The 27,650-nt window shown below is 40.2% G+C and overlaps 1 protein-coding gene across 3 annotated transcripts; it reads left to right on the top strand.

Annotated features, from left to right (window-relative positions):
• Positions 1 to 1,746: 1,746 nt before the first annotated feature.
• tent4a (terminal nucleotidyltransferase 4A) lies at positions 1,747 to 26,907 on the top strand. Of its 3 annotated transcripts, none has more exons than XM_074613212.1 (13): positions 1,747 to 3,216; positions 8,627 to 8,750; positions 10,225 to 10,271; positions 10,353 to 10,473; positions 12,673 to 12,780; positions 15,382 to 15,516; positions 16,496 to 16,709; positions 17,869 to 17,995; positions 18,085 to 18,188; positions 19,472 to 19,653; positions 23,113 to 23,271; positions 23,509 to 23,562; positions 25,001 to 26,907. In XM_074613212.1, the coding sequence occupies exons 1-13, from the start codon at positions 2,414 to 2,416 to the stop codon at positions 25,163 to 25,165; spliced, it is 2,343 nt and encodes a 780-aa protein (XP_074469313.1). In that variant the 5' UTR covers positions 1,747 to 2,413; the 3' UTR covers positions 25,166 to 26,907. The 3 variants fall into 3 exon arrangements, with proteins under 3 accessions (XP_074469313.1, XP_074469311.1, XP_074469312.1); XM_074613210.1 differs by having other exon boundaries at positions 1,748 to 3,216; positions 23,509 to 23,682; XM_074613211.1 differs by having other exon boundaries at positions 1,752 to 3,216; positions 15,382 to 15,510; positions 23,509 to 23,682.
• The last annotated feature ends 743 nt before the right edge of the window (positions 26,908 to 27,650 follow it).

Raw genomic sequence — 27,650 nt, 5'->3', positions numbered from 1 at the left:
AGTCCATGCATATACTTCTAGACTAGACTACTGCAACTCCTTATTATCAGGCTGCTCCAATAAGACTCCAGTTAATCCAGAATGCTGCAGCACGCGTACTGAAAAGAACCAGAAAAAAAATAATATATATATATATATATATATCTATATATATACACAGTAATATTGAATATAATATTTAATTATAATATATTATATAATTATAATATAATAATATTATATATATATAAAATAATGTGTATATATATATAAATATATATACAGTATATATACTATAATGTGTATATGATACATTTTTAGATAGATTTACTTTATTGATCCCAAATTGGGAAATTCTATAGATAATATCTATAGTATACACAATATAAAGAATAAATACAAGAATACACTATAAATATACCAGACTACTATATGAATATGTAATGTAATGTAATATGTGTGCAATGACATAATATATACATTGGCAAAGTATGCAAGTTTGTTTTAAATTCAAAAAAATAAATGAGGCAGTAAATCAATGTGCAAATTCCACATGTGCAAAAAAATCATTACAGGACTAAAAAATTTAAATAAATTTAAATATGTGGCAATACTTCAAGATAGCTATCAGAGGCTATGTAAAGAGATATCTGTCATCCTTGCTAGATTCAGCCACTGCCCAGCCTCATCGTATCATAGATCCGTGAGCCTGGTTTGATAGCTAAGGGCTTATGCCCTTTTCTATCAATAGGAAATCGTTGGAGGGAGGAGAGAGAAGATGGAGCAGGAGCCCAGTTGGTGTTGAGGCATCATGGCCCATGCCCGGCCAGTTGAGGAGTTTTTATATATATGTATATATAATTTATAACTTTTATATATATAATTTTTTTATTTTATTTTTTTCCCTTTTTTTCTTCCTTTTCCTCATAACAAAATAAAATGAAATATGGATAAAACAAAATGGAGAGAAAAATAAATTAAGAAATAAAAAAAAGAAATAAAGATAAAGAAAGAAAGAAAACTTTAAAAAGCCAACATAACTGGGCAAGATCAATATCCCAGCCTCATATTGATGGGGGATGCCCTATGAACCCACCCACCCATAGGTGACTGCCAGGAGGTGGAGATAGAGTATATCAGTGCATGTCACAGCCTAGGAGACAACCACAACAACAACAACACATAATAGATGTAACTCACACTCTGCCTTTTATTTACTCCTCTATTTTTTATTTTTTTTTACATTTATCCTTTGATATTGCAATATATTGTTATTATTATTTTTTATTTGTTTGTTTGTTTTATTGACACAACAAACATTAATTACTTCTTTATTGGATTTGTTCCATTTACATGCATGTTCTTTTTAAATATATATATATATATGTATATATATATATATATATTGTAATTTGCTTAATGAATTGTAAATATGTATATATATGTTTTTGTTTTTATTTTGCTTTGTTTTTTAATTTGTATTTATATATATTATTGAATTGACGCTTTGGCAATATTGTTCACCTGACAGTCATGCCAATAAAGCAAATTGAATTGAATTAAGTATAGGGACCTCTGGGTCCCTGCTTCAAGAGCCACAGAAACCCTTATTCATTATTGACATTTACCATGGACATTACTTGTTGTTCAATTAAATATTTATCAAATATGTGCAGTTTTTTGTTGTTTTTTACATCTATCCTTTGATATTGCAATATATTGTTATTAATTGTTTTTTATTTGTTTGTTTGTTTTATTGACACAACATGCATGTTCTTTTTAAATATATATATATTGTAATTTGCTTAATGAATTGTATATATGTATATATATGTTTTTTATTTTGTCCTTTTTTTATTATAATTTATATTTATTATTGAATTGACGCTTTTGGCAATATTGTTCACCTGACAGTCATGCCAATAAAGCAAATTGAATTGAGTATAGGGACCTCTTGGTTCCTGCTTCAACAGCCACAGGACCCTTATTCATTATTGACATTTACCGTGGACATTACTTGTTGTTCAATTAAATATTTATCAAATAAAAATTCAAATATGTATTCTGTGCAGTTCATCATCCAGCCTGTAAGTGATGAAGAGAGCGAGGAGAGAGGAGAAGTGGGCGGATGATGGGGGGCGCAGTCATGATGGTTTAAAGAAGAAACCCCTCCTACTGCGCATGTGCGTGGATTTGAAGAGAGAACACGCCATATTGGATTCCCGTAGGAAACGGAGAGCATTTTTTCTCCCTCCTCTCTCAGCTAGCGGGGCCACTTTATCAATGGTCCTAATGCGGTTTAATGTTTAAATACTTCTCCTTCTTCTGTCGTAACCAGAGCAGCAGCGACCTTTGAGCCGGGTCCAGAGGGGTTCGCACCGGAGCTGGTTGGTTAGATAGTGGAGAGGAAGGTTTAACCGGAGAGAGAAGTTGAATGGATCCGAGGGTAGCCTGGATTCAGCCCGAACAGAAAGGACCTGCGAACGCCTTATGGATGCACGTCTGGGAGACCTCTCAGGGAGTCCGGACACTCTCCGCTGCTGCTGCTGCTCAGCAACACCACCACCAACACCACCAACACCACCACCAGCAGCAGCTACACAACCAGAACCACAACCAGTACGTCAACTACGTGGATGTTTTAAAAAATGTGGTGGCATCGAGCAAGAGCAGCCATCATCACATCATGAACGGCACTACTGCGATGACCTCCTTCACCATGACGACGACGACTAACGCAGCAGAACCAGGTCCAGGTCCAGGTGAGGGGAAAACCCTGAAGACTGTCTCCTCTTCTTCATCACAGGAGTCCCGGACGGATAGTAGTCCTCCTTCCAGCTGCTCCTTTGAGAGGACTATGGGTGGAAATGTAACGACGCTACTCAACGCTAATAAAAACGTCGGAGGGGGTGCCAACAATCTGCTCTTCAACGTGAGGGACAATAATGTCAACCTTTACCACCATCATCATCATCATCACCATCATCAACCGGCTTCTTTCAATGTACAGCAGATCTGCGTGAAGCGCCACCACCAGGTTCACCCGTCTCCTGTACCTGTAGTAATAAATCACCAAACACACAATAATCACCATCACCATCATCCGGGCAGGAGGAAAAGTGACAACAAAGCGAGCACTTATGGGATGAATTACTTGCTTTCAAACTGCACTAATGGCAATTATGCGAGCACTTGGACGCCCTGGAAGACGAGGAAGTACAACCCAGGAGTCCTCGGGTGAGTAGTGTAACACTATCACTGATTTAAAGGCTTTAAAGGCTCACATTTTGATCGTTTTATTGGTTAATGGATGATTTTTGCAGGTATTATTATGGTGCACAATGTGATGTATGTTTTCCCCAACGTAGTTGACTCAAATCTGCGTACAGTAGCGTTAAACACAGCATGGATAGCTCACTAAAGCTGTCCGTTAGAGAGGTAGTTGCGTAAAGAGGAGACCGGAAGTGCTTTGATTTTGCCTGCTGAAAGTTTGAACTGGGCCGTTAACAAAATAAGATACCTTTTTTTACATAGAAACTATTGAGAAGTATGATTAATTAAAAAGAGGCATGCATTGTGGGGGAAAGCGTGTGCTAATAATATAGCTAAGCAAGTCGTCGATTTTTTTTTTTTTCATTTAGTAGTTTTTAAAAAGGTGATATTTTATTTAGAGGGTTTTGACCGGATGTGGTGCTCTTCAGTATGTGGTCCGTGTGTTAGCCTGTTAGGTTAGCCTAGCAAGCTTAGCTAACGGTTCTCCCCCTTTTGTTGTTAGGAAACTAAGCTATTTAAAAACAAAATAAACGTTCCCCGTCAACCAGGTACAATTAAATTAGAAAGTGGAGTTGAAACTGTGAATAGCTAACTGTAATGATTATAAACTGTTACAACCTGCCCAGGTCTGAGCTAACAGGGTTGGATAATGTTAACTTCATGTTGGGTGAGCTCTTCATTCGTCCTGATGTTAATCTCCAATAAACTACAGTATTTCTAATTGCTTGTTCATAAAAGTAATCAGTCTGTTTTCAGGGAGAATGTGATACAAACTTTGGGTTTAAAGGAGAAGCCTTGATATTGTATGTTTCAGTAGTTTCCACTGTATTTCATTATCATTGTGAAGTAAAACTACTACTTTTAGTTATGCACAACTTCTTTACTTTATTGTATCCAGTTTTGGATAATTGGCCCTAATAATGCCCAGGTTATTCTCGGTGCAGGCACAGTTTACTCTCTTTTTTCCAGGTTTTTATATTATTATTTATTTGTATTTATTGAAGGAAATATAAGTAACAGTATATTACATACAAAAACTGCTCATGTCAGGGGTACAATTATAAAGTAAAAAATTATAATAATACATTTATGAAACACTTTTTTCCAGGTTATTCTTCATGGAGCTCCCTCTCAGGGTGACATAACATACAGATTGGGATCTATTGAACATATGTAACCTTAACCTACTATGGCTAAAATTGACCAAAGTAATAATAACAATTTATGTGAACAAACTTTGAGTACAGTTTTACTGGAACATATATTTTTAGTTTAATCTATCTTTCTGTTTGGTGTTTATTTATGCACGATTAGTAGGTGTTGTGTAAATGCATGACACCTACATTGTTAGTGCTGTTTAACTGAATATGTCGTGATTTTTGTATTTTTAGTCATGCACATCTTTGAGCATAACATCTTTGAGCTCCGTTGTATTCAGTTCTGGATATTTGGCCCTAGTAATGCCCAAGTTATTCTCAGTGCAGGCACAGTTTACTCTCTTTTTCCAGGTTACATTTTTATTATTTTTTATACTATTATTTATTTAAGGAAATATAAGTAACAGTATATACACACAAAACTGCTCATGTCAGGTGTACAATTATAAAGTAAAAAATTATAATAATACATTTATGAAACTTTTTTCCAGGTTGTACCACATGGAGCTCCCTCTCAGGGTGACATAACATACAGATTGGGATCTACTGAACATATGTAACCTTAGCCTTCTATTGCTAAAATTGACCAAAGTAATAATAATAATTTATGTGAACAAACTTTGAGTACAGCTTTACTGGAACATATATTTTTAGTTTAATCTAACCTTCTGTTTGGTTTTTATTTATGCATGATTAGTAGGTGTTGTGTAAATGCATGACACATACATTGTTAGGTGTTAGCTGTTAAACTGAATATATCGTGATTTTTGTACTTTTAGTTATGCACATCTTTGAGCATAACATCTTTGAGCTCCATTGTATTCAGTTCTGGATATTTAGCCCTAATAATGCCCAAGTTATTCTCAGTGCAGGCACAGTTTACTCTCTTTTTCCAGGTTATATTTTTATTATTTTTTATATTATTATTTATTTTTATTTATTTAAGGAAATATAAGTAACAGTATATTACATACAAAAACTGCTCATGTCAGGGGTACAATTATAAAGTAAAAAATTATAATAATACATTTATGAAACACTTTTTTCCAGGTTATTCTTCATGGAGCTCCCTCTCAGGGTGACATAACATACAGAGTGGGACTTACTGCACATATGTAGCCTTAACCTACTATTGCTAAAAGTTTAATCTAACTGTTTATTTATGCATGATAGTAGGTGTTGTGCAAATGCATGACACCTACATTATTAGTGCTGTTTAACTGAATATATCGTGATTTTTGTACTTATAGCTATGCACATCTTAGAGCATAACATTTTTCAGCTCCATTGTATTCAGTTCTGGATAATTGGCCCTAATGCCCTAAAGTTATTCTGGGTGCAGTCACAGTTGACCCTTTTTTCCAGGTTATTTTTTTATTTAAGGAAATATAAGTACATTAACATGTCGGGTACACTTATAAAGTAAAAAATAAATAAATAAAAATATATATATTTTATGAGAATTTATTTTTATATATATATATATATTTATATATATATATATATATATATAAGAAAAAGTCATACAAATTCAGAATATATTCTCATCAGTCATAATAAATTTATCAAACATTTTTTCCAAGTTATTCTTCACTGATCTCTCTCTCAGGGTGACATAACATACAGGGTGGGACTTAACGCACATGTGTAGCCTACTGTACTATTGCTAAAATTGACCAAAGTAACAATAACAATTTATGTGAACAAATGTTGCGTACAACTTAACTGGAGTATATAATTTTAGTTCAATCTAACTTACTATTTATGCATGATTAGTAGGTGTTGTGTAAATGCATGACACCTACATTGTTGGTGCTGTGTAACTGAATATATTATGATTTTTTTTAATGTTATAACGGTAGTTATTTTTTGCTCTGGCAGCAGAAGCCTTCATCCAAAAGAAATGACCGAGGAAGTTCCAGATGTGTTGCAGGACCTTGTGATATTTGTAATGGCAGGTTGCACCCATCTGGGAATTTTCTGTACAAGGAATCGGTGTGTGTCATGAAAGCACTTTCACATGCTTGATGCGTAGTTTCCTAATAACCCAAAATCCTAAGTGAACTGAAACTTTCAGTTGTTAATTAATATTTTTGTCCCGCAAATAGTGAACGAATAACAGATGTAATATTTCTCTGGGTAATTGTGTTTGCACAAGTTTTCTGATGCAAGTTTTGGCTTGTGCACCGACAATTCTTGCAGTAGTTTGCCTTCAGGGGGGTACTCTTTGAAGTCTCACATAGAGGGATTTGGACTTCAAATGATTGTGTAGTTATGCTGCATTGATATTGTGATGATCAGATTAGGTTTGAGTTAATAGAAAACTGTGGTAGTGTGGTCATAGACTGCACCAGTGAACCCTGTTTTAACACAATTACTTTAACGCTTAAGTTGTTGAAGAGGTGATGTTTGACTCTAAACTAGTTTGTCAGGGATGGCTGTAGTAGCAGTTCTTATTTTGACTGTGGGGGACCCAACAATAACCATGCCCTCAGTCAGCGGTGGACTATTGGCATGGATATACCCTGGTCTTACTGGCTTGCTGGCAGTGAGTTTTCACCAAAGAGTGGGCACATGGGCTGACTGCGTTTCCTCCAGGGCTCTGGTAATTGATTGTGACAGTCTCCCTGTTCTGTATTTCACACTGACATCATGGCATGCATTCCTAGAAAAATGAATGGCCACAGGGTTGAACAGAGTTCCACTGTTCTGAGGCATTTGACTGGTCAGAAATCTTTACATGCACCCCTCTGTTTGCCAAACACAAAACCATATCTGCAATAATAATAATAAAGCATGGGACTTCAGGCATGCCCTGGCTGATATGGCCCTCAGCGTTTTGCTAAAAACCATCTTCTCATTCCTCTGAAAACATCAAAGGTGTGTGTTTTTGTACATGTTTCTTGATGAGGAACAAATGTCCTCACTGATCGTAAGTAAGATCAGGCTTCTACAAAAGTCTCCCACCATTTTTACCATGACCACTTTTTTGTTTTGTCTTATTCCTAGGCTCGTGGTTATGTTAAAGGCTATGGTTACAGTTTCTGTTATGAATAGGGCTAAGTCTAGTATTAAGGTTAGGTTAGAGAAATCATATGCGATCCAAAAAAAATAGAAGAACTTTTATATGTTTTGACTCTGGTAAAAAATACTGCTCATGGTTTCACACAGTTGTGATTCTGAAATAACATTTAGCAAAAGAGTAAATGTAGTTAGAAGCTATTTAAAATTTAGTCTTTGTACATTTTGTTTTTACCTTACAGCTATTAAGTAAGGGTATAAGAAAATGTCGAGCGTTGCGATATTATGTTTTGTGATACTGTATTGGTTCTCAAAAACGCTATCAAACCAATTTCCCCAATAGGGATTAATAAAGTTGTTTGAATTGAATATCAATTTTGTATTAATAGTTAACATGCAAAGATTAAATCAGTCAATACTTTATTTTATTTGCAAAGATATGCACCCTCTGTGTATATGCCTTTTCAAAGTAGTGCTATGTTGGATGTTATAGGTACTGTGACAAATGCAAATGCAGATCCCACTGTTCTGATCGCATAAAAAAAGTTCACTTGGCTGTGGCTCAGGAGGTAGAGTGGGTCATCCTTTAATCGCAAGGTTGGCGGTTCGATCCCCAGCTCGCATGTCAAAGTGTCCTTGAGCAAGGCACTGAACCCCAAGTTGCTCCCGATGGTCAGTCCAGGGCCTTGCATGGCAGTTAGGCAAACTGTAACACGCTTTGTCCGGTAATGTAGAAAGGCGCTATATAAAATGCAGCATCAGTACCATTACGGTTCAAAGTGTGTCGTTATACACCTTGTGTTTTTGGTTAATCGGGTCGTACGTAAAGTAGAAGCTAACAAAACAGAAACTACATGATACCATGCCATTGCTTCGCTTCCCCGGCTCTGGCATGATGGGGGTTAACCAGCACAGTGATAAGAAGGAAGCATATCTTGGGCCATCTGGAGAGCAGTTTTTTTTCCAAGATATAAGCCAGAAATGTTGCATGTGCAGGCCCATTTTTAGAAGATATCCTCATTCGATTGTTAGTTGTATGTAAGTTTGCAATATGAAATGCTCCAAAGCAAAAAAAGAGATATTTCACATCATCTAAAGTTCCTTCTCTCAATCCAGGTTTCATACTGGTCTGTGTGTAATCCTAATTGTTACTGTGGTGAGAATAACTAATATCTGTCATCCTCCTTTCTGTCCAGACTCCACGAGGAGCTGATGGACTTCTACAACTTCATGTCTCCTCGGCCAGAGGAAGCAGCTATGAGGAAGGAGGTGGTGAGCCGGATAGAGATGATCATCAAGGAGCTGTGGCCCACTGCAGATGTAAGATACACACACACACACACACACACACATGCCTCTGTTTATTTGGATCAATTTCAGATTCTTAGTATCTTACAGTAGCAGTCTTTTAATTCATACAGTCCACTCTTGGACGAGGAATTATCTCAGATTTCTCATAAATCTTTAAGATATTGTGCTTTAACACTTCTTTTTTAAAGGTGAGGCCGTGTTTGTACAAGATTACACTAACTTATTCTATGTTTTTATACTGTTTTCTCAAACTACTTTGTTTTTGATTGTGTTTAAAATCTAGGTTAGTCTGTCTGGAGTGAGACACGTTGCTCTTCTATAGCTGCGTTCTGTCAAACCTACAGGAAAAGTTTGACCTTTTGGGAAATATGCTTCTTTGCTTTCTTGCCAAGAGTTTAGATGAGAAGCTTGATACCACTCGCACACATCTGTCTGCTAAGTATGAAGCTAACTTGAAGCTAAGCACAAGGACTGGAAGCAGGCCGGGGAAACAGCTAGTCTGGCGTTGTCCAACAACAAAATCCACCTACCAGCGCAGCTGAAGCTCATGTGATGTCTAGTTTGTTAAATCAGTACGGAAATCTGAGTGTTGATACGACAATTTGCGGCTTTACGGGGTGTTATGTTCCAGACTATTTCTTGGTTGGGACCAATAACTTTCAGGAGTCTCTACTGGTTGCCTGGCAACTGGTCCTTGCCAAGAAATGGTTCGGCACACAATGTCATCCTGTTAAGCCAGATAAAAGTCCTGCAAAAACAGACACCTCACCAACACTGTATCTGACGTTTTTAAGAACTACTTACTTTTTTTTTTTTTTTTTTTTGCATTATCCTGACTCTAACTGTAGTTTCCATAGATGAAACGAATGAAACAAAATCATTTACAGTATATGTTGAAGTGCACTCACTATGTATGTGCAGAAAAAAGTGATGGATCCTGCAGCGATGTAGGGTTGATGCAATGCCCCTCTCATTACTTAATCATGTAAAACACAGCACAGTGGTGATTTGTCGGCTGCCAGTCTGCCCCTCTTGCCACTGTGAGCCCGAATGTCAGGTAAATGGATCAAGCCCCTGATTTGTACCAGCCTCCTTTTTCATTTCAGCCTATTAATCCTGGCCTGTCTTCGTGCTATTGCCTTGTCGTATTTACCAGACGGAAAGGGAAAGAACCCCACTCTGCTTCCTTTGGAGAGCTTTCACTTGCGGCCCCCAAACAGCATTTTTTTTCTAGCTATTGTATACTCAACTTGTCAGCGTTTACCGTCTCTGAAGTGGAACGAGGAAATACCCTAGTTCCTGATAGTTTGGAAACATTTGAGTTGGTTATATAAATCATCTTGACAAATTAGCTGTTGTACGAAATAGGATCTGTACTGTCAAAGGTATGTAGCCAAGCCCTTCATAGTTAGAATGTGAGAGGAAAGGCTATGTGTGTTTTGTTGATCATCGTCTTAATATTTCTTCAACATTGTTTTTCCAGGTCCAAATATTTGGCAGCTTCAGCACAGGGCTGTACCTTCCAACAAGGTATGACCCTAGTATTTACGATTAATGCCGTGTTTTGTCTGTCCAGTATTTTAACGCTCTGATTGTTTTTTTCGCCTTCAGTGACATTGACCTGGTGGTGTTCGGGAAGTGGGAGCGCCCCCCGCTGCAAGAGCTGGAACAAGCTCTTCGCAAGCATAACGTGGCAGAACCTTTCTCCATTAAAGTGCTGGACAAGGCTACAGTGAGTAACCAGGGCATGTTTCTGTGTTTCATATTGAGTCCCTAAATAAAGCCACGCAGCAATAGATTGTCCATCAAACACACTAGCGATTTGATAAAAATGACGATTTAATATCCCATGTACACTGATGCAGTGATTAATGATCTGGCACAATGGAATAGTTTGACGGTTCATTTCACGGTCCTGCGTAAGGTTTTATTCTTCACAGTAACTAATAGAATATTACAGTCCCAGTAAATGGGGAACCGATTGTAACAAACCCAGCCAAACCCAAATTTGGCAGCACTTATTACATTCCTCGAAAAGTTCCTTTGGACTCCCAATGGTCAGTTGGATGTATAAAGGTTTGGCTCATTTTACCTCCATGGAAATGTGAGGGGCAGAGGAAGAGACTCAATTAGTGTCTTCCATCTGTTAGCGTGATAGGTGGCACACGCTGCCAGTTGTCTGGTCATTGTTTCCTGTTGAACTGTAAATATACACTTCATGCCCACTATAATGTCACAAAAGCAGTGGATACTTTGTCAGCTCTAGATCACCCAGAATTAAAATTGGTCATCAACTGCTCACCTCTCAGGTCAATGATACTCCACATCTGTTCTTTTGTAGTTTTTCCTCTATAGACCTTTTCATTGCCATTCTGTTGCTAGGGCAACAGCTTTGGTTTACTTCCTGTCAGCTACTGCATTAAGGCTGCGTCCGAAATAACACACTATGCAATGCATACACAATATGTGTGCTATCGTTCTACATACTTCAATAAACAGTAGTATGGTTTATCGCGATCGGTCTCATGATTGTCCATAGTTAATCGCAAATTAATCCCCCCTTTTTCATCTGTTCAAAATGTACCCTAAAGGGCGATTTGTCAAGTATTTAATGCTCTTATCAACATGGGAGTGGGCAAATATGCTTGCTTTATTCAAATGTACGTATATATTTGTTATTGGAAATAGATTAACAACACAAAACAATGATAATTATTGTCCAGAAACCCTCACAGGTACTGCATTTAGCATAAAAATATGCTCGAATCATAACATGTCAAACTGCAGCCCAACAGGCAACAACAGCTGTCAGTGTGTCAGTGTGCTGACTTGACTATGACTTGCCTCAAACTGCATGTGATTATCATAAAGTGGGCATGTCTGTAAAGGGGAGACTCGTGGGTACCCATAGAACCCATTTCCATTCACATATCTTGAGGTCAGATGTCTTGACCATAACCGTTTTTCATTGCCAAAATGTAGCGCACGTTTGGAGCATTCTTTTTACTAGCTTTAAAACTGAGCCTGGTACGACCTCCGAAAGATCGATTGCGTTAACGCGTTAAAGAAATTAGTGGGGTAAAAGAAAATTTGCGTTAATGTGTTATTATCGCATGTTCTAACTTTGCCAGCACTAATCTTTTTGGACAAACTGAACTGTAATTTATGTCGTCACTTCCTCAGAGCCTCCTTGCCGGTTGGAGATGTGTAACCACGGTAACCCGTACCAGCGTCTAGCAAAGGGAAATCTCATGCTTATAGTTAAATTGAAGCGTTACTGATGTTACAGATCTGTCTGTCAACGTCTGTTATGAACGTTGTCGTCACTACCGCATTGCATTGTGGGATATTTATGCCGCCGTAGTGTCCAGCGTCAGCATACTGTAATATTTCCCTAGAAATAGAATGCAATTTGCGTACTATTGGTTTCATACTAAGGTCTAGGACATACTAAAATATCCCACATACTTGTTTTTGCAACTAAATAGCATGTTGGTATGGAATTTCGGGCGCAGCCTTCCAAACAATGCAACAGGAAACACAAAGAATGTTTATGTTGTTAAGTATGAAACGGTCTATTGTTTTGACATTAAACCATTGTTTTGCAGGTAAAAATGTATATCATGTCACATGTAATGTTGATACCCACTCAGTCCCACAGTGGTATGGCCCTATCTCTCTCTATAAGCTCCGTAGCATGCACTGTGGGGTGTCCACATGACCAGGCTAACCACCGCAAGCTTCAATGCTGTCTTGACTGACATGATGATGAGTAGTTATTGGCTGAATTTTCATTTTTGGATTAGCTTTTCCGTCTAAAAGGCTCTCAGTTGGAACGGACGGCTTTTTCCCACCTCACACCGCGAATGTGTCCGTAGCTGATGTCTTGCCTGTAATGTTTGCTAACACACGTCACTTTTTCTCCCTTCAGGTGCCAATCATAAAGCTGACGGACCAGGAGACTGAGGTGAAGGTGGACATCAGTTTCAATGTGGAGACTGGAGTCAAGGCGGCAAGCTTCATTAAAGATTATGTTAAGGTGAGGTATACGTTTCTATATTGGCGATACTGCTGTCAGGATGGACAACTTACAGGTGAACTCGTTATCTTAGCGTTAGTTTTTAGGGCCGTCAAAGTTAACGTGATAATAACGTGTTAACGCAAAGTTGTTTTAATGCCACTAATATCTTTAACGTGCTAACGCAACTTGCGATTTTTAGGTTGTAGCGACCTTTATTAAAGCTAGAGTGAAGATACTGGCATCATATGAAACTACAAAACCTAAGGAATCCGTGTCATACTAGCTTGTCGCGAAGGAGGCTAAATAACACTCCAAACTTGCACTAAATTTTGGTGAGGAAAAACTGCCATGGCCATTTTCAAAGAGGTCCCTTGACCTCTGACCTCCAGATCAGTGAATGAAAATAGGTTCTATGGGTACCCACGAGTCTCCCCTTTACAGACATGCCCACTTTATGATAATCACATGCAGTTTGGGGCAAGTCAAGTCAGCACACTGACACACTGACAGCTGTTGTTGCCTGTTGGGCTGCAGTTTGACATGTTATGATTTGGGCATATTTTTTATGCTAAATGCAGTACCTGTGAGGGTTTCTGGACATTATCTGACATTTTTTTGTGTGTTATTAATTGATTTCCAATAATAAATATATACATATATTTGCATAAAGCAAGCATATTTGCCCACTATTTCCCTTTTCCATTCCCTTTAAGGTACATTTTGAACAGATAAAAAATGTGCGTTTAATCGCGATTAACTATGGACAATCATATGATTAATCCCAATTAAGTATTTTAATCGACTGACAGGCCTAGTTAGTATTATTGAATCAGACCAGAAGGCATCAAATGATACACCTTCTGCTACTGCATTTTAAAACCAGATAGGGATTGTGAATTGAAGTCTTCACAGACTAGCTGAAATACGGCCACAACGCTCATTACAAGCAATACTTAGATACGGAGGAAAGAGAGCAGGAAAAGGTCATGTAGACATATTTAAATAAAAACCACCAGAGGAGTCACATAATTACCATTTTACAGTGGGGTCTAAATACAGAACTTTTGGAAATTCCCTCTGCAAGCCAGCAGTTTAAAGCATTACACTTTACTTCACTCCAATCTCCAACTGGCACTTCTCATTTCCAAAGTGAAGCTGGAACGGACCCCAGTGCCTAGAATAATCTCCACTTAACTCAAACGGAGTCTTTGTGTTGCCAAATCTACTCGGCGGAGGTGAAAACCCACCCCGTGGCTCTGACAAAAATTCCTGCAGAAGGTGGATCTCTGCCCGCTTTAGTCCCTGTTATAGTAGCTAATGCGGGAGAGGAATTCCAGGTGCTGATGTTCCAGCGAGCTGTCAGGTTCCGGCTTTTGTCCTTTGTTGTTGTTGTTGATTTTTCTATCACGGTTCTCTGGGAATACATGTCAGAGCTCGAAACGCCTGCTGCTGACAGCCGCTCTCAGCATCAATCCGGTGATCGTTGATGTTGTCAATGCGTGGGCGTGACAGACTCCAGTGCAGTCTTGTCATTGAGAGGTCACCTTAATCCTCATATGTCAGATTCCCATGCAGCGCACCTCCCTGTCTTGTTCTCACATCTTAAAAGCATATTTGAAGAGAGTGAACCAGGCCCTGCTGCTCCACTGGCACAGATATGCACACACACACACACACACACACACACACACACTGCCAGGAGGTTGTGCTTCCTTTTCAATTTGGAAAATGAAGATATTTGTAATTCCCATTCCCACGCCCTCTGGGGTTTCGGCACATTATCAAGTCACGGGCTGTAGGAAGCCTCATTGAACACCTTTTTTAGACACTTTGACCCAGTTGGATGCTAGATGGAGTATTTATGTGGTAAGTAGGATGGTAACAATTCACTTATCATGATTACAAATCATGATTAGTCTCGATTTTACTATAAAACAAGATTGAATCACTGTAGTTTTAGCAATACCCGTGGCTTCCGCAGAGGTTTTTCACCGGTTTGGTAGCATTATAGCTCCCTAAAAGAAAATATGGTATGGAAACAGTATGCATTAGTCACAGTTACTGCGGAAACATGACTAATGTATAAAACTGCCGCGGGCAACACTGTGAGACTGCAGGTAGTGCTGGATTGTGTTCCAGTATCTTGTTGGACCAGAAACTGTGACAGAATCTACTGCGAGATGTATTTGCATTGATACACACTATGTCTATTTAATGGTTGCTTCAATAAATCCCCATTTACATAATTGAATTGACTCAAATGCAAAAGGAAACTGTAATTGCTCCTGAATCAAATCGCCGAACGACTGAATAACAAATAAAGCAAATCAATTTGGGATTAAGATTCACACCCCTGGTGGTAAGTGATGCAGTTATTTGCCATCATTTAAATAATTAGCTGTCTTCACTTTGAAGGTTTGACTAGTAATCCTATCACTAACTCATTGAATTCTATACATCTCACCAGAAATCCCCCACTTCTCTTCAGTGAGTCATACAAATGAAACCTGAGCCATTTGAATCCACTTTTTTCGTTTTAGGATTCTCTCCCATCCCGTCTTCTCTGTCACCTCATCCAGAGTTTGACTGAATCATCTCGTCTCTTCTTCCACCTTTCAGATGTATCCAGTGCTGCCTTACCTGATCTTTGTACTGAAGCAGTTTCTGCTGCAGAGAGATCTAAACGAAGTCTTCACTGGGGGAATCAGCTCTTACAGCCTCATCCTCATGGTCATCAGCTTCCTGCAGGTAAAAGTAAGCTTCAGACACACAACCCTTAATATGTGTTGTGTAATAAGAGCAGTACAGGATGTAGTAGCAGTGCTCATGAAAGTAAAAGTGCTGCAGTGTTGTAGGGCTTGACCCGAATTTCTGACTATTCAATTATTCACTCATTGTGTAGGTATTTAATTTTCAATTTTGGGATTCGGATATTATAATTTTTTTTTTAAACCCCTGGGGATTACAAACATTTATAACATATTAAACCTTTTGGAAAATGTGTTTTATTCATTAACCAATCCATTTGATTTAAAGTGCAGAATCACCATGCAGCATGGTCCCAATACACATTACAATTTTAAAAAAAGGAATACATAGAACAAAGCACACAGCAAGTGAGCAAACCCAATAGTATTACAAACAACACCTAACTGTAGAAAAACAGAATCCTTCAAAATGAATACTTTTTTAATTAAACCGAAAGACACACATTGCCATGCTACGCTGTCCATCTCAGCAGAGAACAGAGAAATGTCCTTCACGAGTCATGTCAAGGAGACGAGCCAATGCAACCCATGGGGGTGGGGGGCTCGGGCCGGAGGCTGCATTACACATAGGTTTGCATAGTCGGGCACTGCTGGAGAGTAGTTGCATAATGCGCAGAGACATCTGCCGCCAAAACGCCACCATTTACAGGGACGGGGCCTGCAAACGTGCCTTTTTAAGCTTGTTCTACACTCGCACAAACCGAGCGGTGAGGAGAGAGGACACTGGGCGTAAAAACGGGGCAGAAGAGGCATGGAGACGAGAAGCAGCAGCGGTTGTCACTGGGTAGTAATACCAATACTGATGGTAGAAACAATAACAGGATTCATAGTAGAATAAGTTAGTAGTACACGGCTTCCTTTATATCCAGTGTTGTACACAGGCATCAGTGATGATCTTTACTAATGCATAGTAATACTTGTTTTAAATACATACTAATCCAGGTCTTCCTGTACTTCCTCCTCAGCTCCATCCTCGCATCGACGCCAGAAACCCCAACGAGAATTTGGGCGTGTTGCTGATCGAGTTCTTTGAGTTGTACGGCCGCCACTTCAACTACTTGAAAACAGGGATTCGCATCAAAAACGGAGGCGCATACATAGCCAAAGAGGAGATCATGAAGGCCATGACAAATGGATACAGACCATCCACGCTCTGCATAGAGGACCCACTGCTCCCAGGTGTGTGTGTGTGTGTGTGTGTGTGTGTGTGTGTGTGTGTGTGTGTGTGTGTGTGTGTGTGTGTGTGTGTGTGTCACACATTTACAAGAATTACAATGAATAAAAGATTTCAAACACGTGCATCCATTATAGAAGTCAGCCAGAATGAGGTTGTTGGTGAACATGTGAAATGAGGCTTAAAATTATCTTTTTAGGAGCTGCACTGTAACTCAAGTATTGTTGGGACAGAACATTTCCCAGAGGGGGGAACACATTACTATATTGCAACGTCAGATGCACTACAACCAACATGTTAATGTGTTAGTTTTCTTTGACATATAGAAGTCCTGATCATACAGTTGACCTCTACACAGATGTAAAGATTCTGTGTATTTGTAAGAAGTCAAAAGCAGTTCGGGTAAATACCCTTCTTAGATTCATCAGCCACAAGCAAACTTCATTTACTGAGGGGAATAATTAACCACCATGTGCCCTAGCGGTGATCATGTCATTTTATACCATAGATCATGACAAATGTTTGACATGACATTTGTGCAGTAAGGGGCCAATAGTTTCAAGTTTAAGACGTTTTAAAAAGCTTTTAAATACATAGTCCATTAGAATTCATTCATTTAGCTGTCTCCATAGCTAAATGAGCTCCACAAAAGTGTAAAAGTCACTATATGTAGGATTTTAAAATTCCTTATTTTGGTGCCATCCAGTGGTAGTTTCAATAGTGACACTGTGGCAAACAGCAATAGGACACAGTGTAATTGGGCTAAAAGCAACACATAAAAACTGCACCACTTCTCACCTGGATTGTTTCATTTTTCTACAAACACAAACCTACGCCATCACAATAATTACAAAGGTGCTATAAATACATTAAGAATCTGCATAGTGGCTTTAAAGTCCGTAATTCATACAGTCGGGCACATTTCTAGATGTTTGACCTAAGAGTCCCAATATATAACGACACCATGGAAACGACCACATGGTATGATATTGAATGCAAACTTGTGGCGCCAACATAATTATCATATCTCCACGTATGAGCATGTAATACCCCACAGCAAGGGAGGAGTTTAGAAAAAGTCAAAAGAAAGCAATAGAAATGTGAATATCACAGAACTCACCCTTTAAAATGAACTACCGTGTTGTTGTGTTTGTCTTTATGCAGGTAATGATGTGGGGAGGGGTTCCTATGGGGCCATGCACGTCAAGCAGGTGTTCGACTATGCCTACACTATCCTGAGTCATGCCGTGTCCCCGCTTGCACGCTCGTATCCCAACAAAGACTCTGAAAGGTTTGTATTCAATCCACTCAGCAGTACTTAAAGACACCCTGGATGACAGTAGTTCTCTTTTATAACGCATCTGTCTCTCTTCTCTGCAGCACCTTGGGAAGGATAATCAGGTTGACCCAGGAAGTGATCGACTACAGGGAATGGATCATTAAGAAGTGGGGGGGCAGGGATCTGGCGCGAACAGACAACAGAGGTACGATTCCTCAGACTTTAATATACAATTCTACAGTAATGACGACACACCTGCTTGTGCTTTCCGTGATTATGTATTGAAACCAAGACTGTATGAGGAGTACAGGGTTAAGAATTTAATTCTAATGAGTGGAAAACATCTTATAAAACAGATTTTTTTTTTTTTTTTTCACACCTTATTGAACAGCTCCAGAAATCAGAGTCAAGGAATTTGTTTTAACCTCTTAAGCCCTAGGGTGCTGGAAGGTGTGGTTTGCCTAGACAGACATACCCAAAATAAATCAAGAATAGCTCCACAATTACCAGGTCTATGTGCATGATCTTTGTCTCTATGGATTGGTATGACTTCAGAGAATTCTGAGAGAGAACTAAAATGTTTTCTAGGTTAGACAGTGGATAACACCGTTATAGCAATGATGCCATGCACAGAGATGCCACTGAATTCATTCAGCAACTCCTTGACTACATCTGTGCCAAAGCAGATATAAATAACACAAAGCATATAGATTCTACAAAGGTTTTAGTGAGGATAGGACCAGGCGGACTCTCCATTTGGCCACTTGGATACCCAAAGTGTGCCAAATTGGTCTTCTACCTCTTGAAAGGTAATCTGGCTATAAAAAAAACTACTGATATCCACTACAGGAGGCTACGTGCACACAATGGAGCGTTTGGCCATGACATTTACCCTGTGCATCATCAGATTCTGCCATTGTGCACAGTATAAAATCAATAAATAACAACTAAATTGTATAATTTTGACTCCAAATGGAGTAGTTTTATTATAATAACGAAATATGATCAAGTAAAACTTAGATAATAACAAATAAGATCAATAACAATGTAAATAAGATAATAAAAAAGAATCCAAAGTCATGTATTTACATTCAATATAAAAACGGTCCAAAATATTATAAAGTAAAAATGCAATTTCTCGTGCGTTGATTTTGTAACTAAACTATTGAAATCATTGCCAAACAAACAATTGTTTGGACAGAATACACTTGGAGTGTTGTTTTAGTAGCGATAAGGCCTCGTCATTTAGAAACAATTAGGAAAAAAGACCACCACAGCATTTTATGAAGTTTTTTAAAGCAGCGTTTTAACACACAGCTCAGCCGAACCCGGTATCGGATTCATAATGTAAACAAGGTTAAAAGAAGACATTTGACAGTAGAATAGTCTACTGAAAAAAGTAAAGTTTTATGTATAAATAATAAAAATCCACCGAGCAAAGTGTGTAGAATTTGTGAATTACTGAACCTTCCATTTGTTTTTTTGTAGTGTCACCTCCCAAGGAGCCAGTGTCGGAGCAGGAGCCCTGCGTGCTCGGTGGCGGTGTCGGGTCAGAGGAGCAGCAAAGGGACTCGGTGTCGCCCCACAGTGCAGACTCGCCCATGTCCATCTCCAGCCCCCAGCAGCACTCCTCGGCCTCCTCTGTCTCCTCACTGTCTGGATCCGACAACGTAAGAAAACGCATACACACACGCTGTAAAAGCACTCAATGTGGTTTTTGCCTTTTGTAGGTTAGAGTTTTTACTCAACAGATAGACGGATACCGTATGTGTCAAGTGAATTCTGACAGAGTGAAGAGTCAATTAACATAAGAGCTACTCTGTTGAACTCCTGTATGTATCCATAATGCATGAAATGCAGCCAACACTAGCTGGTATGAGACACCCATGACAAAGTGGTAAATTGTCTATCCAGTTTTACCCTTGTGAATGATAGATTGTCTGGAACAACTACAGTTTGTTGTGATTATGCAGTTGACATCCAACATAATGGAGTAATACGGCCACCCACTTGGTATAACTACATGCAGCATTATCTATTTTATTCTCTCCAACCCATCTGATGGAAGCACACCCAATTTGCATCTAATTTCATTGTAGTATTTAAATGGAAACATACAGTAGCTGTTCAAGTGTTGTGACTAGGGCTGTCAATCGATTAAAATATTGAATTGCCATTAATCACACGATTCTCCATAGTTAATGGTGATTAATCGCAAATTAATCACACATTTTTTTATCTGTTCAAAATGTACCTTAAAGGGAGATTTGTCAAGTATTTAATGCTCTTATCAACATGGGAGTGGGCAAATATGCTACTTAATGCAAATGTATGTATATATTTATTATTGGAAATCAATTAACAACACAAAACAATGACAGATATTGTCCAGAAACCCTCACAGGTACTGCATTTAGCATAAAGAAATATGCTCCAAATCATAACACGGCAAACTCGAGCCCAACAGGCAACAACAGCTGTCAGTGTGTCAGTGTGCTGATTTGACTATGACTTGCCTCAAACTGCATGTGATTATCATAAAGTGGGCATGTCTGTAAAGGGGAGACTCGTGGGTACCCATAGAACCCATTTCCATTCACATATCTTGAGGTCAGAGGTCAAGGGACCCCTTTGAAAAATTACCGTGACAGTTTTTCCTCACCAAAATTTAGCGTAAGTTTGGAGCGCTATTTGGCCTCCTTCATTGGGTGGTACCAATGGATTCCTTAGGTTTTTTCTAGTTTCATATGATACCAGTATCTTCACTCCAGCTTTAAAACTGAGCCCGCTTCAACCTCCCAAAATTCGATTGTGTTAATGCGTTAAAGAAATTAGTGGCATTAAAACGAATATGCGTTACGTGTTATTATCGCTTTAACTTTGACAGCCCTAGTTGTGACATTATTTTGATGATACATGTTTATTTTATAAGGGTTGTTGAAATGTAAATATCCATGTAAAAAAGTTAATGTGGAAAATATTGAGTTATAAGAAGACTAACATTTTATGTGAATATTTGATTCGTGAAGTAATAAGTACAGAGGATAGTTTAGAGGCCAAATGCCTTACGTTGTATTAAAAGGACTTCACTACTCATAATTCTTGAGGGAGCAGAAGAAAAAGTTTTTGAGATGTTAGTTAGCTCTTGTTGTGAGCAGCCAAGTTGGGAAACCTAGGATATTGATATGGCTGCTGATGGCGAAGATGGAGACACCGAAGTGCACTGGACGCCGGGGAAAAATTGAAACAGAAACGTTGGACAATATGGAGTTCCACCACAAGAATCAGATTATTGTTGAATTATTAAAGGAAGATGATAGCCGTGTGCGAGAGATGCTGGCTGTGTCATCAGCGAAGGAGGACATTGTGTGAGTTCGACAGAGCGATGGAAGAATGACCTCCCTGGAAGACATGGAGGCGGAGATCGAACTCGCACAGGAATACAGAGCAGACCGTATTATTGTGATGAAAACCACCCCCTCCCAACCCCCACTTGCTCATCTAACGGGTACATATCCACAGGGGCGTTTCCTATTGCCTCGCTTCCCAGCATTGGACGCTCGATGGGCTGCCTCTAGGCACCTGATTGGACGAACGCTTTCCACTCGTGGGCTGCTGCTGCTCCCGGCTTTTTAAACTGAAACCAACATGGCGGCTCGTTTGGAAACTTTCTTCTCTTATATCACGAAAACAGTTCATCGAAATGTGTTTCTGAAAACATTTAATACGAGAAATGAGCCACGCAGTTGCTGAATCTGTCTTTATTTTGGATCGACAACAGTTAGTGTAAAAGTTTCTCGGGAGTTTGCATAAAGTAGCCTAGACCTCAACTTCATGCAGATGAGTAGCGGACAAACTCACGCCCCCATCTCTCGAATCGCGCCGCCACGCTACCAGAATGCATTGCACGGCTACTTGCATTGACAATGAATGGGAAGCGTGGAAAGGACGGAGGCTGTGGGCATGTAAACATAACCGATGGCAAATTATGCCAGATCTCAGCGCACCGATCCATCAGTCATTTTGCCAAAGTTGATGATTGTGAAATTCAATGGAGATGTAAGTTTGTGGCATATTGTAAATTTTGGAGCCAGTATGAGACTTCTATTCATAGAAATTGTACCCTTTGCAAGAGAGAGAAATTTACCTTCCTGAAATCTTAGCCGACAGGGCCAGCTGCAAAGACCGTAATTATGATGCTGCAGTTAATATCCTCCTAAACAGATTGGGAAGGAAGGATCTCAATGTAAATGCCCACCTGTCAAAGCTACTGAATCTCACTCCACTGTGAATAAATCGTCCAATGTTAGTGCACTGAGGCAGCTATATGATGAATGTGAAATTCACATTAGGAGCCCCAGAGTCGTTGGGAGTGGTATCAGATACAGTACATACGGGAACATGTTATGCCCAACACCGCCAGAGGACACGGCTCCTGATTACAGCCGTCAGCAGAGGGGAGAAGATGACGAATGGAAGGTGCCTGATGTACTTCAGATTCTGCAGGAGGAATTTCATTTTGAAAATGCTGAGGTCATGCAATCAGAAAAGACAGACAGTCTGCTCACAAGCCATGTAGCCAATCATATTCCCTCCAGTGACATTAAACTAAAGAAACCGAGCATGGCATTCGCAGCTGTAACTACACACAGCTAGCCTGAAGACACAAACATTGTCTGTTTTATGATAGTGCTGAACACAGATCTGAGAAATGCCCCAGACCACAAGGTTTGCGGCGGCGTGTACGGAGGAGAAGCTGAAGAAGCTAGGCAGGTGCTTTGTGTGCTTTGAGGTCCTGAACATATCGTGATGTTCTGCAGAATAAAGGGCGTGTCCTGTGCAACATGTGGAGACAGGCATCACATAGCCGTTGCTTGTTGGATGGAGGCAGTCAGGGAAGATTTGTGCGTGAGGTTAAGGTTACAACATGTTCACACGTAAATTAGAAAATAAAAAACGATTAAAAAAAACATACATTACATACAGTCCCTTTAATATTGTTTATTGTAGTTGGAGAGTGTTGTGTGGAGGATTTCTACCAGGGTCTCGTTTCATCATTTAGACTAAGCTACAACAAGTGATATACTCAACCTCTCTCATTCTCTCTTCCTTTTTGTGTCATTTGCCAGGACTCTGATTCAGCCCAGCCGTGTCCCGTCCCTCCGCCACCCCTGCCACAATACCAGTCTTTCCCGCATCTGAGCCTCGCTTTGCCACCAGGCCTCAGCATGGGCACCGGCAAGCCCGGCATGGGAGGACCCCATCTCCTCTTGCATCCAGGCTCACAGGTAAAGGCATACATTCATCGTCTATAGACTCTCGCGATTACATCATGTATTGAAATTACAAGAACAAGACAAATGATGTAGTGGTTAACATTTGGATCAGGTTATGGTCCTGTGAAGAGAACTTATATGTAGCATTTCAGACCTCTAAAAGTAAGGATGTTTTGTCACTGGACGTTTCCAACATTCGATCAAATCCAGAACTGTAATTGATTATCATTATCCCCTTTCGTCCTCCAGGCTCGCGTCTCGCTGCCCGGTGGTCTAGCAATGCACTCCATACCTGGCAGACAGGTGTGTATAGACACCGGGCTCCCCTCCTTCTTCCACATGCCCCCCCCAGCCCATGCTCATGCCCCCGCCCCCTCCAGCCCCCAGCCTCCGCCCAGCCCCCACTCCAGCCATATACACAAGGTAGGCGCCGGATGCCACGAACACACTCACAACGCACTGTCAACTAGGCAGACTTGTCTCTCTCTCACACACACACACACACACACACACACACACACACACACACACACACACACACAAGTTCACTCTCTCCATCTCATATTTCCTGTTTCTCTTCCACAGTCTTTGTCAAGTGTGGGATTTGTCTCTCTCTCGCTCTCTCTCTCTCGCACTCTCAGAAAATGAAATTGCCATCTGTAGTCCATAACTGATCAGTAAACAATCACTGTCACTGCAGCTCTGTGGCCTGATGTTCCAACATCTGGTGGGGACCTGTTGCTATGGGAAATGACATAATAACAAACAGGGACATTATCCACGGCCTGCTGGCTTATTAAAGGAATAGTTTAATTTTTGGGGGAAATACGCTTATTCATTCTGTTGCCAAGAGTTGGACGGGAAGATTGATATCACTCTCATTATTTGTTGCTATAGACATGTCAGACTTAAAAAATTGTAAATATGAATCGGGCAAGAAAATTGCAAGTGGTGCATCTCTAATAGAGTGCTGCAGTGCTTGGTTGGTCTAAACGGATTCAGAGAGGATTTTACAAGTCAATCTGCAGGGTTAAATGTTCAGTCTAGGGCTGTCAAAGTTCACGCGATAACGCGTTAACGCAAATTAGTTTTATCGGCATTAATTTCAATAATGCATTAATGCAATCGATCTTTCAGGGGGTTGTAGCGGGCTCAGTTTTAAAGCTACTGGCATCATATGAAATATGTCCTATTAGCTTGTTGTGAAGGAGGTTAAATAACGCTCCAAAGTTACGCTAAGATTTGGCGAGGAAAACCTGGCATAGCCATTTTCAAAGGGGTTCCTTTAACCTCTGACCTCCAGATATGTGAATGAAAATGGGTTCTATGGGTACCCACGAGTCTCCCCTTTACAGACATGCCCACTTTATGATAATCACATGCAGTTTAGGGGCAAGTCATAGTCAAGTCAGCACACTGACACACTGACAGCTGTTGTTGCCTGTTGGGCTGCAGTTTGCCATGTTGGGATTTGAGCATATTTTTATGCTAAATGCAGCACCTGTGAGGGTTTCTGGACAATATTTGTCATTTTTCTGTGTTAATTTATTTCCAATAATTGACAAAACCTTTAAGATACATTTTGAACAGATAAAAAATGTGCGATTAATCACAATTTACTATTTGAAGCGATTGACAGTCCTAGTTCTGTCCCATAAAAGAAAGAAATGAGCAATCCTAATTTCCTGTTTGGTGCATCATCTCTCTCTCTCTCTCTCTTATTCTCTCCACCCTTCCTCAGAACGGAGCCAAGTTCAACGTGAAGGGCTTCCACAACCCGCCGCTGGTCAGCAACCCCGCCCTGGCTAACCGCGGACACACACACGCTCACACGCACACACAGTATCACCGCAACACTTGGCGGCGCAGAAAGAGGGAGAGCCTGCCGGTTAGCCTCAGCAGATAGAAACCACTCGTCTCACCCCCCCCCCCCCCCCCCACACTTTATCTCCCTCTCCTCTCTGGCTGCTAAACCCTGGCTCTACCTTCGTCTCCAATGAGGACGGACAGGCAGACAGAGGACCAGAGACCAGCAGTTTTCACTCTGGGGCTGCCTTCGACACGGGACAACAGCCCTCCGCTCTGCATCTTCTTCCTGCTATCTCTACCTTTCCATTTCTGCATGACTTTTTGTTCACAGTTTCAGTATTATGTTACTTTTCAGTATTTTTGTTTCAGGTCCTGTTTATTTTTTGTTGGACTCGGCGGTGACGCCATCGCCGAGTTCACCTGACCTCGTCTTGACCCTCGCAGCCAAGCTGCCTGTGGTTAAGTGTTGCTTTTTTTTTTTTTTTTACAGTTTATACACTTAAAGAACAAACAGTTTTTCATTTTGTGCAATAATGTTATTTTTTCTTTTTTGGAACTAAAGTAAATGCTTATTTAATTTTATCTGTGTATATGTAAAGGCATTTTTATACAGTTGTTTTATTTTTGTAGAGTTTTAAATTTTGTTTACAAAACCTTTCCCCCGGGCAGCATCTCTGGAGTGTGTGTGTGTGTGTGTGTGTGTGTGTGTGTTGCTCAGTTGTTGTGTGTGTGTGTGTGGGAGTGTGTGCGCCTGTCTGCCTGTCATCAGGTTGAGATGGACCCCTCCTTCTCTTCTTCTCTCCCCTCTTTACTCGTGTTGTCCTGTTTGATAAAGAGAAGCGGGAACAGAAAGGGATACGGAGCTCTTATCTGGATATTCCTTCCATTTTTCTTCATCTGTCTTGCGAAAATGGGCGAGGTTAACATGAAATTCCTACAATGGGAAGTTGTGTTCCTCGGTCCACTTAGTCGAAGGCATCCTGGAGGGAAGTGGAGGGATGGAAATTGCACCCTGGGATATCCTGAGAAAATGAGAGGATGTAATTCTGTTTTAGCCTTGATGGGGTAGCTCCTGAGCAGACAGAGCTTTAGCAGTGCCACCTTGAGAATGTGTGTATTTGTATATCTCTGTATGTATGTGTGTGTGTGTCCCTTATGGGACTGTGCTGTTGCCATATTTCGTCAGTCAGGGGGAAGGCTGGCAGTGGCCTGCTGGTTTAGTCTTGGCCATCTTTCTCTCCACAGGAGGCGATTTTTAAAAGAAAGGCTTCCAGACAGTGCAGAATTTTGGCCTGAAAGAGCCTGTTCTGTCAAACATATATGCAAGCGTGTTTTCATTTTTTGTGCTCGTCTCTTTTTATTACATGTTGTAGGAGGGGTTGTGGCCAAGAAGGGGCAACAGCTTATCTGACTTGAATTTGAAGATCAAGATTAGGGTAAGAGGGTAAGGATATAAAAAAAAAAAGCCACTGATTCCAGGTTCAGAGGAATCCTCTCAGTCTCTCTAAGTTGCTGTTGTGGAAATCTGATCCCAGGGCTGAGGTCAAACTCTTGCCCGCTGCTGTAAATCAGTGCAGACCAACACTAAGATGCTCAGCGATAAGGTTTTTCTCCTTTATGCTCCTGGACAAAGGAGAAGGAGGGAGGGAGAGAGAGAGAGGGGGGGGGGTCTTCCTGAACCAAGGACCCTAGTGAAAGGGAATTATATTTTGATTCCATTCAGGAATCTTGTGTATATTTGATTGCCAGGTACTTCCGCTAATTGTTTGCAAATGCCTTTCTTTGTGTTTACTTGGGAGTGTGTGTACGTCGTTTTTTTTTTTCTTTCTTTCTTTTTTTCAGCGAGCACACCGTGTCACTGCTTGTTGGACTTGGAGTTTACTGACTGTCAAGACACGCAGGCCAACTCATGTGAACTACAAGCCCATCCCCCCTGATCCCCTTGTATTTGTATGAAGGTCCTTGATATGTTTCAAAGTCTAGTTTTCTACATCTTAAGGAATGGGGGATGTGTAATGTCAGTGGTTGGGTCTGTGTAGTGTGTGACATAGTGAAACGTGTGTGAGAACGTATCGGGGACTCATGACTCGCCACCACAGGTTTTTTTTAATCAGACGGTTTCATGAGCAAAGTGCACCCAGAGAGCGACTTGCACTCTGCAGGTGCACTTCAGAGTGTCCACCAACAATTCTTTACCTTTTTACTGAGACTCTGTTCAGTGCTGTTTGTGTTTCCTTTTTTCCTTTTTAAAACCATGGCAACTCTGACCCTGCTGTCAAAACTGCACCTGGCATCAATTCAATCTCAGATGAAGGGGTTTCTGTTTTGACCGATGGCTCGAAGCAGATTATGAGCAAATCATCGCTTATAGCTAGAGAAATTCCTTTTTAATAATTTGACCAAAATCATTATCTGCCCAGCCATACCATCGTTCCCTTTCACTCCTTTATTCCCTATGGATGATTATTTCCATCCATAGGGAGGTGATCACGTTGGCGCATGAAATGCTCAATTACATGCAATCCTAGCCTGATTATAAATTGGATAACAAGGGGGGGGATGTAGTTTCAAACTGCAATCCT

Source organism: Sebastes fasciatus, chromosome 17, assembly GCF_043250625.1.
Source record: "Sebastes fasciatus isolate fSebFas1 chromosome 17, fSebFas1.pri, whole genome shotgun sequence".
Lineage (NCBI taxonomy): Eukaryota > Metazoa > Chordata > Actinopteri > Perciformes > Sebastidae > Sebastes > Sebastes fasciatus.
This window is presented reverse-complemented; position numbering and strand designations above follow the sequence as displayed.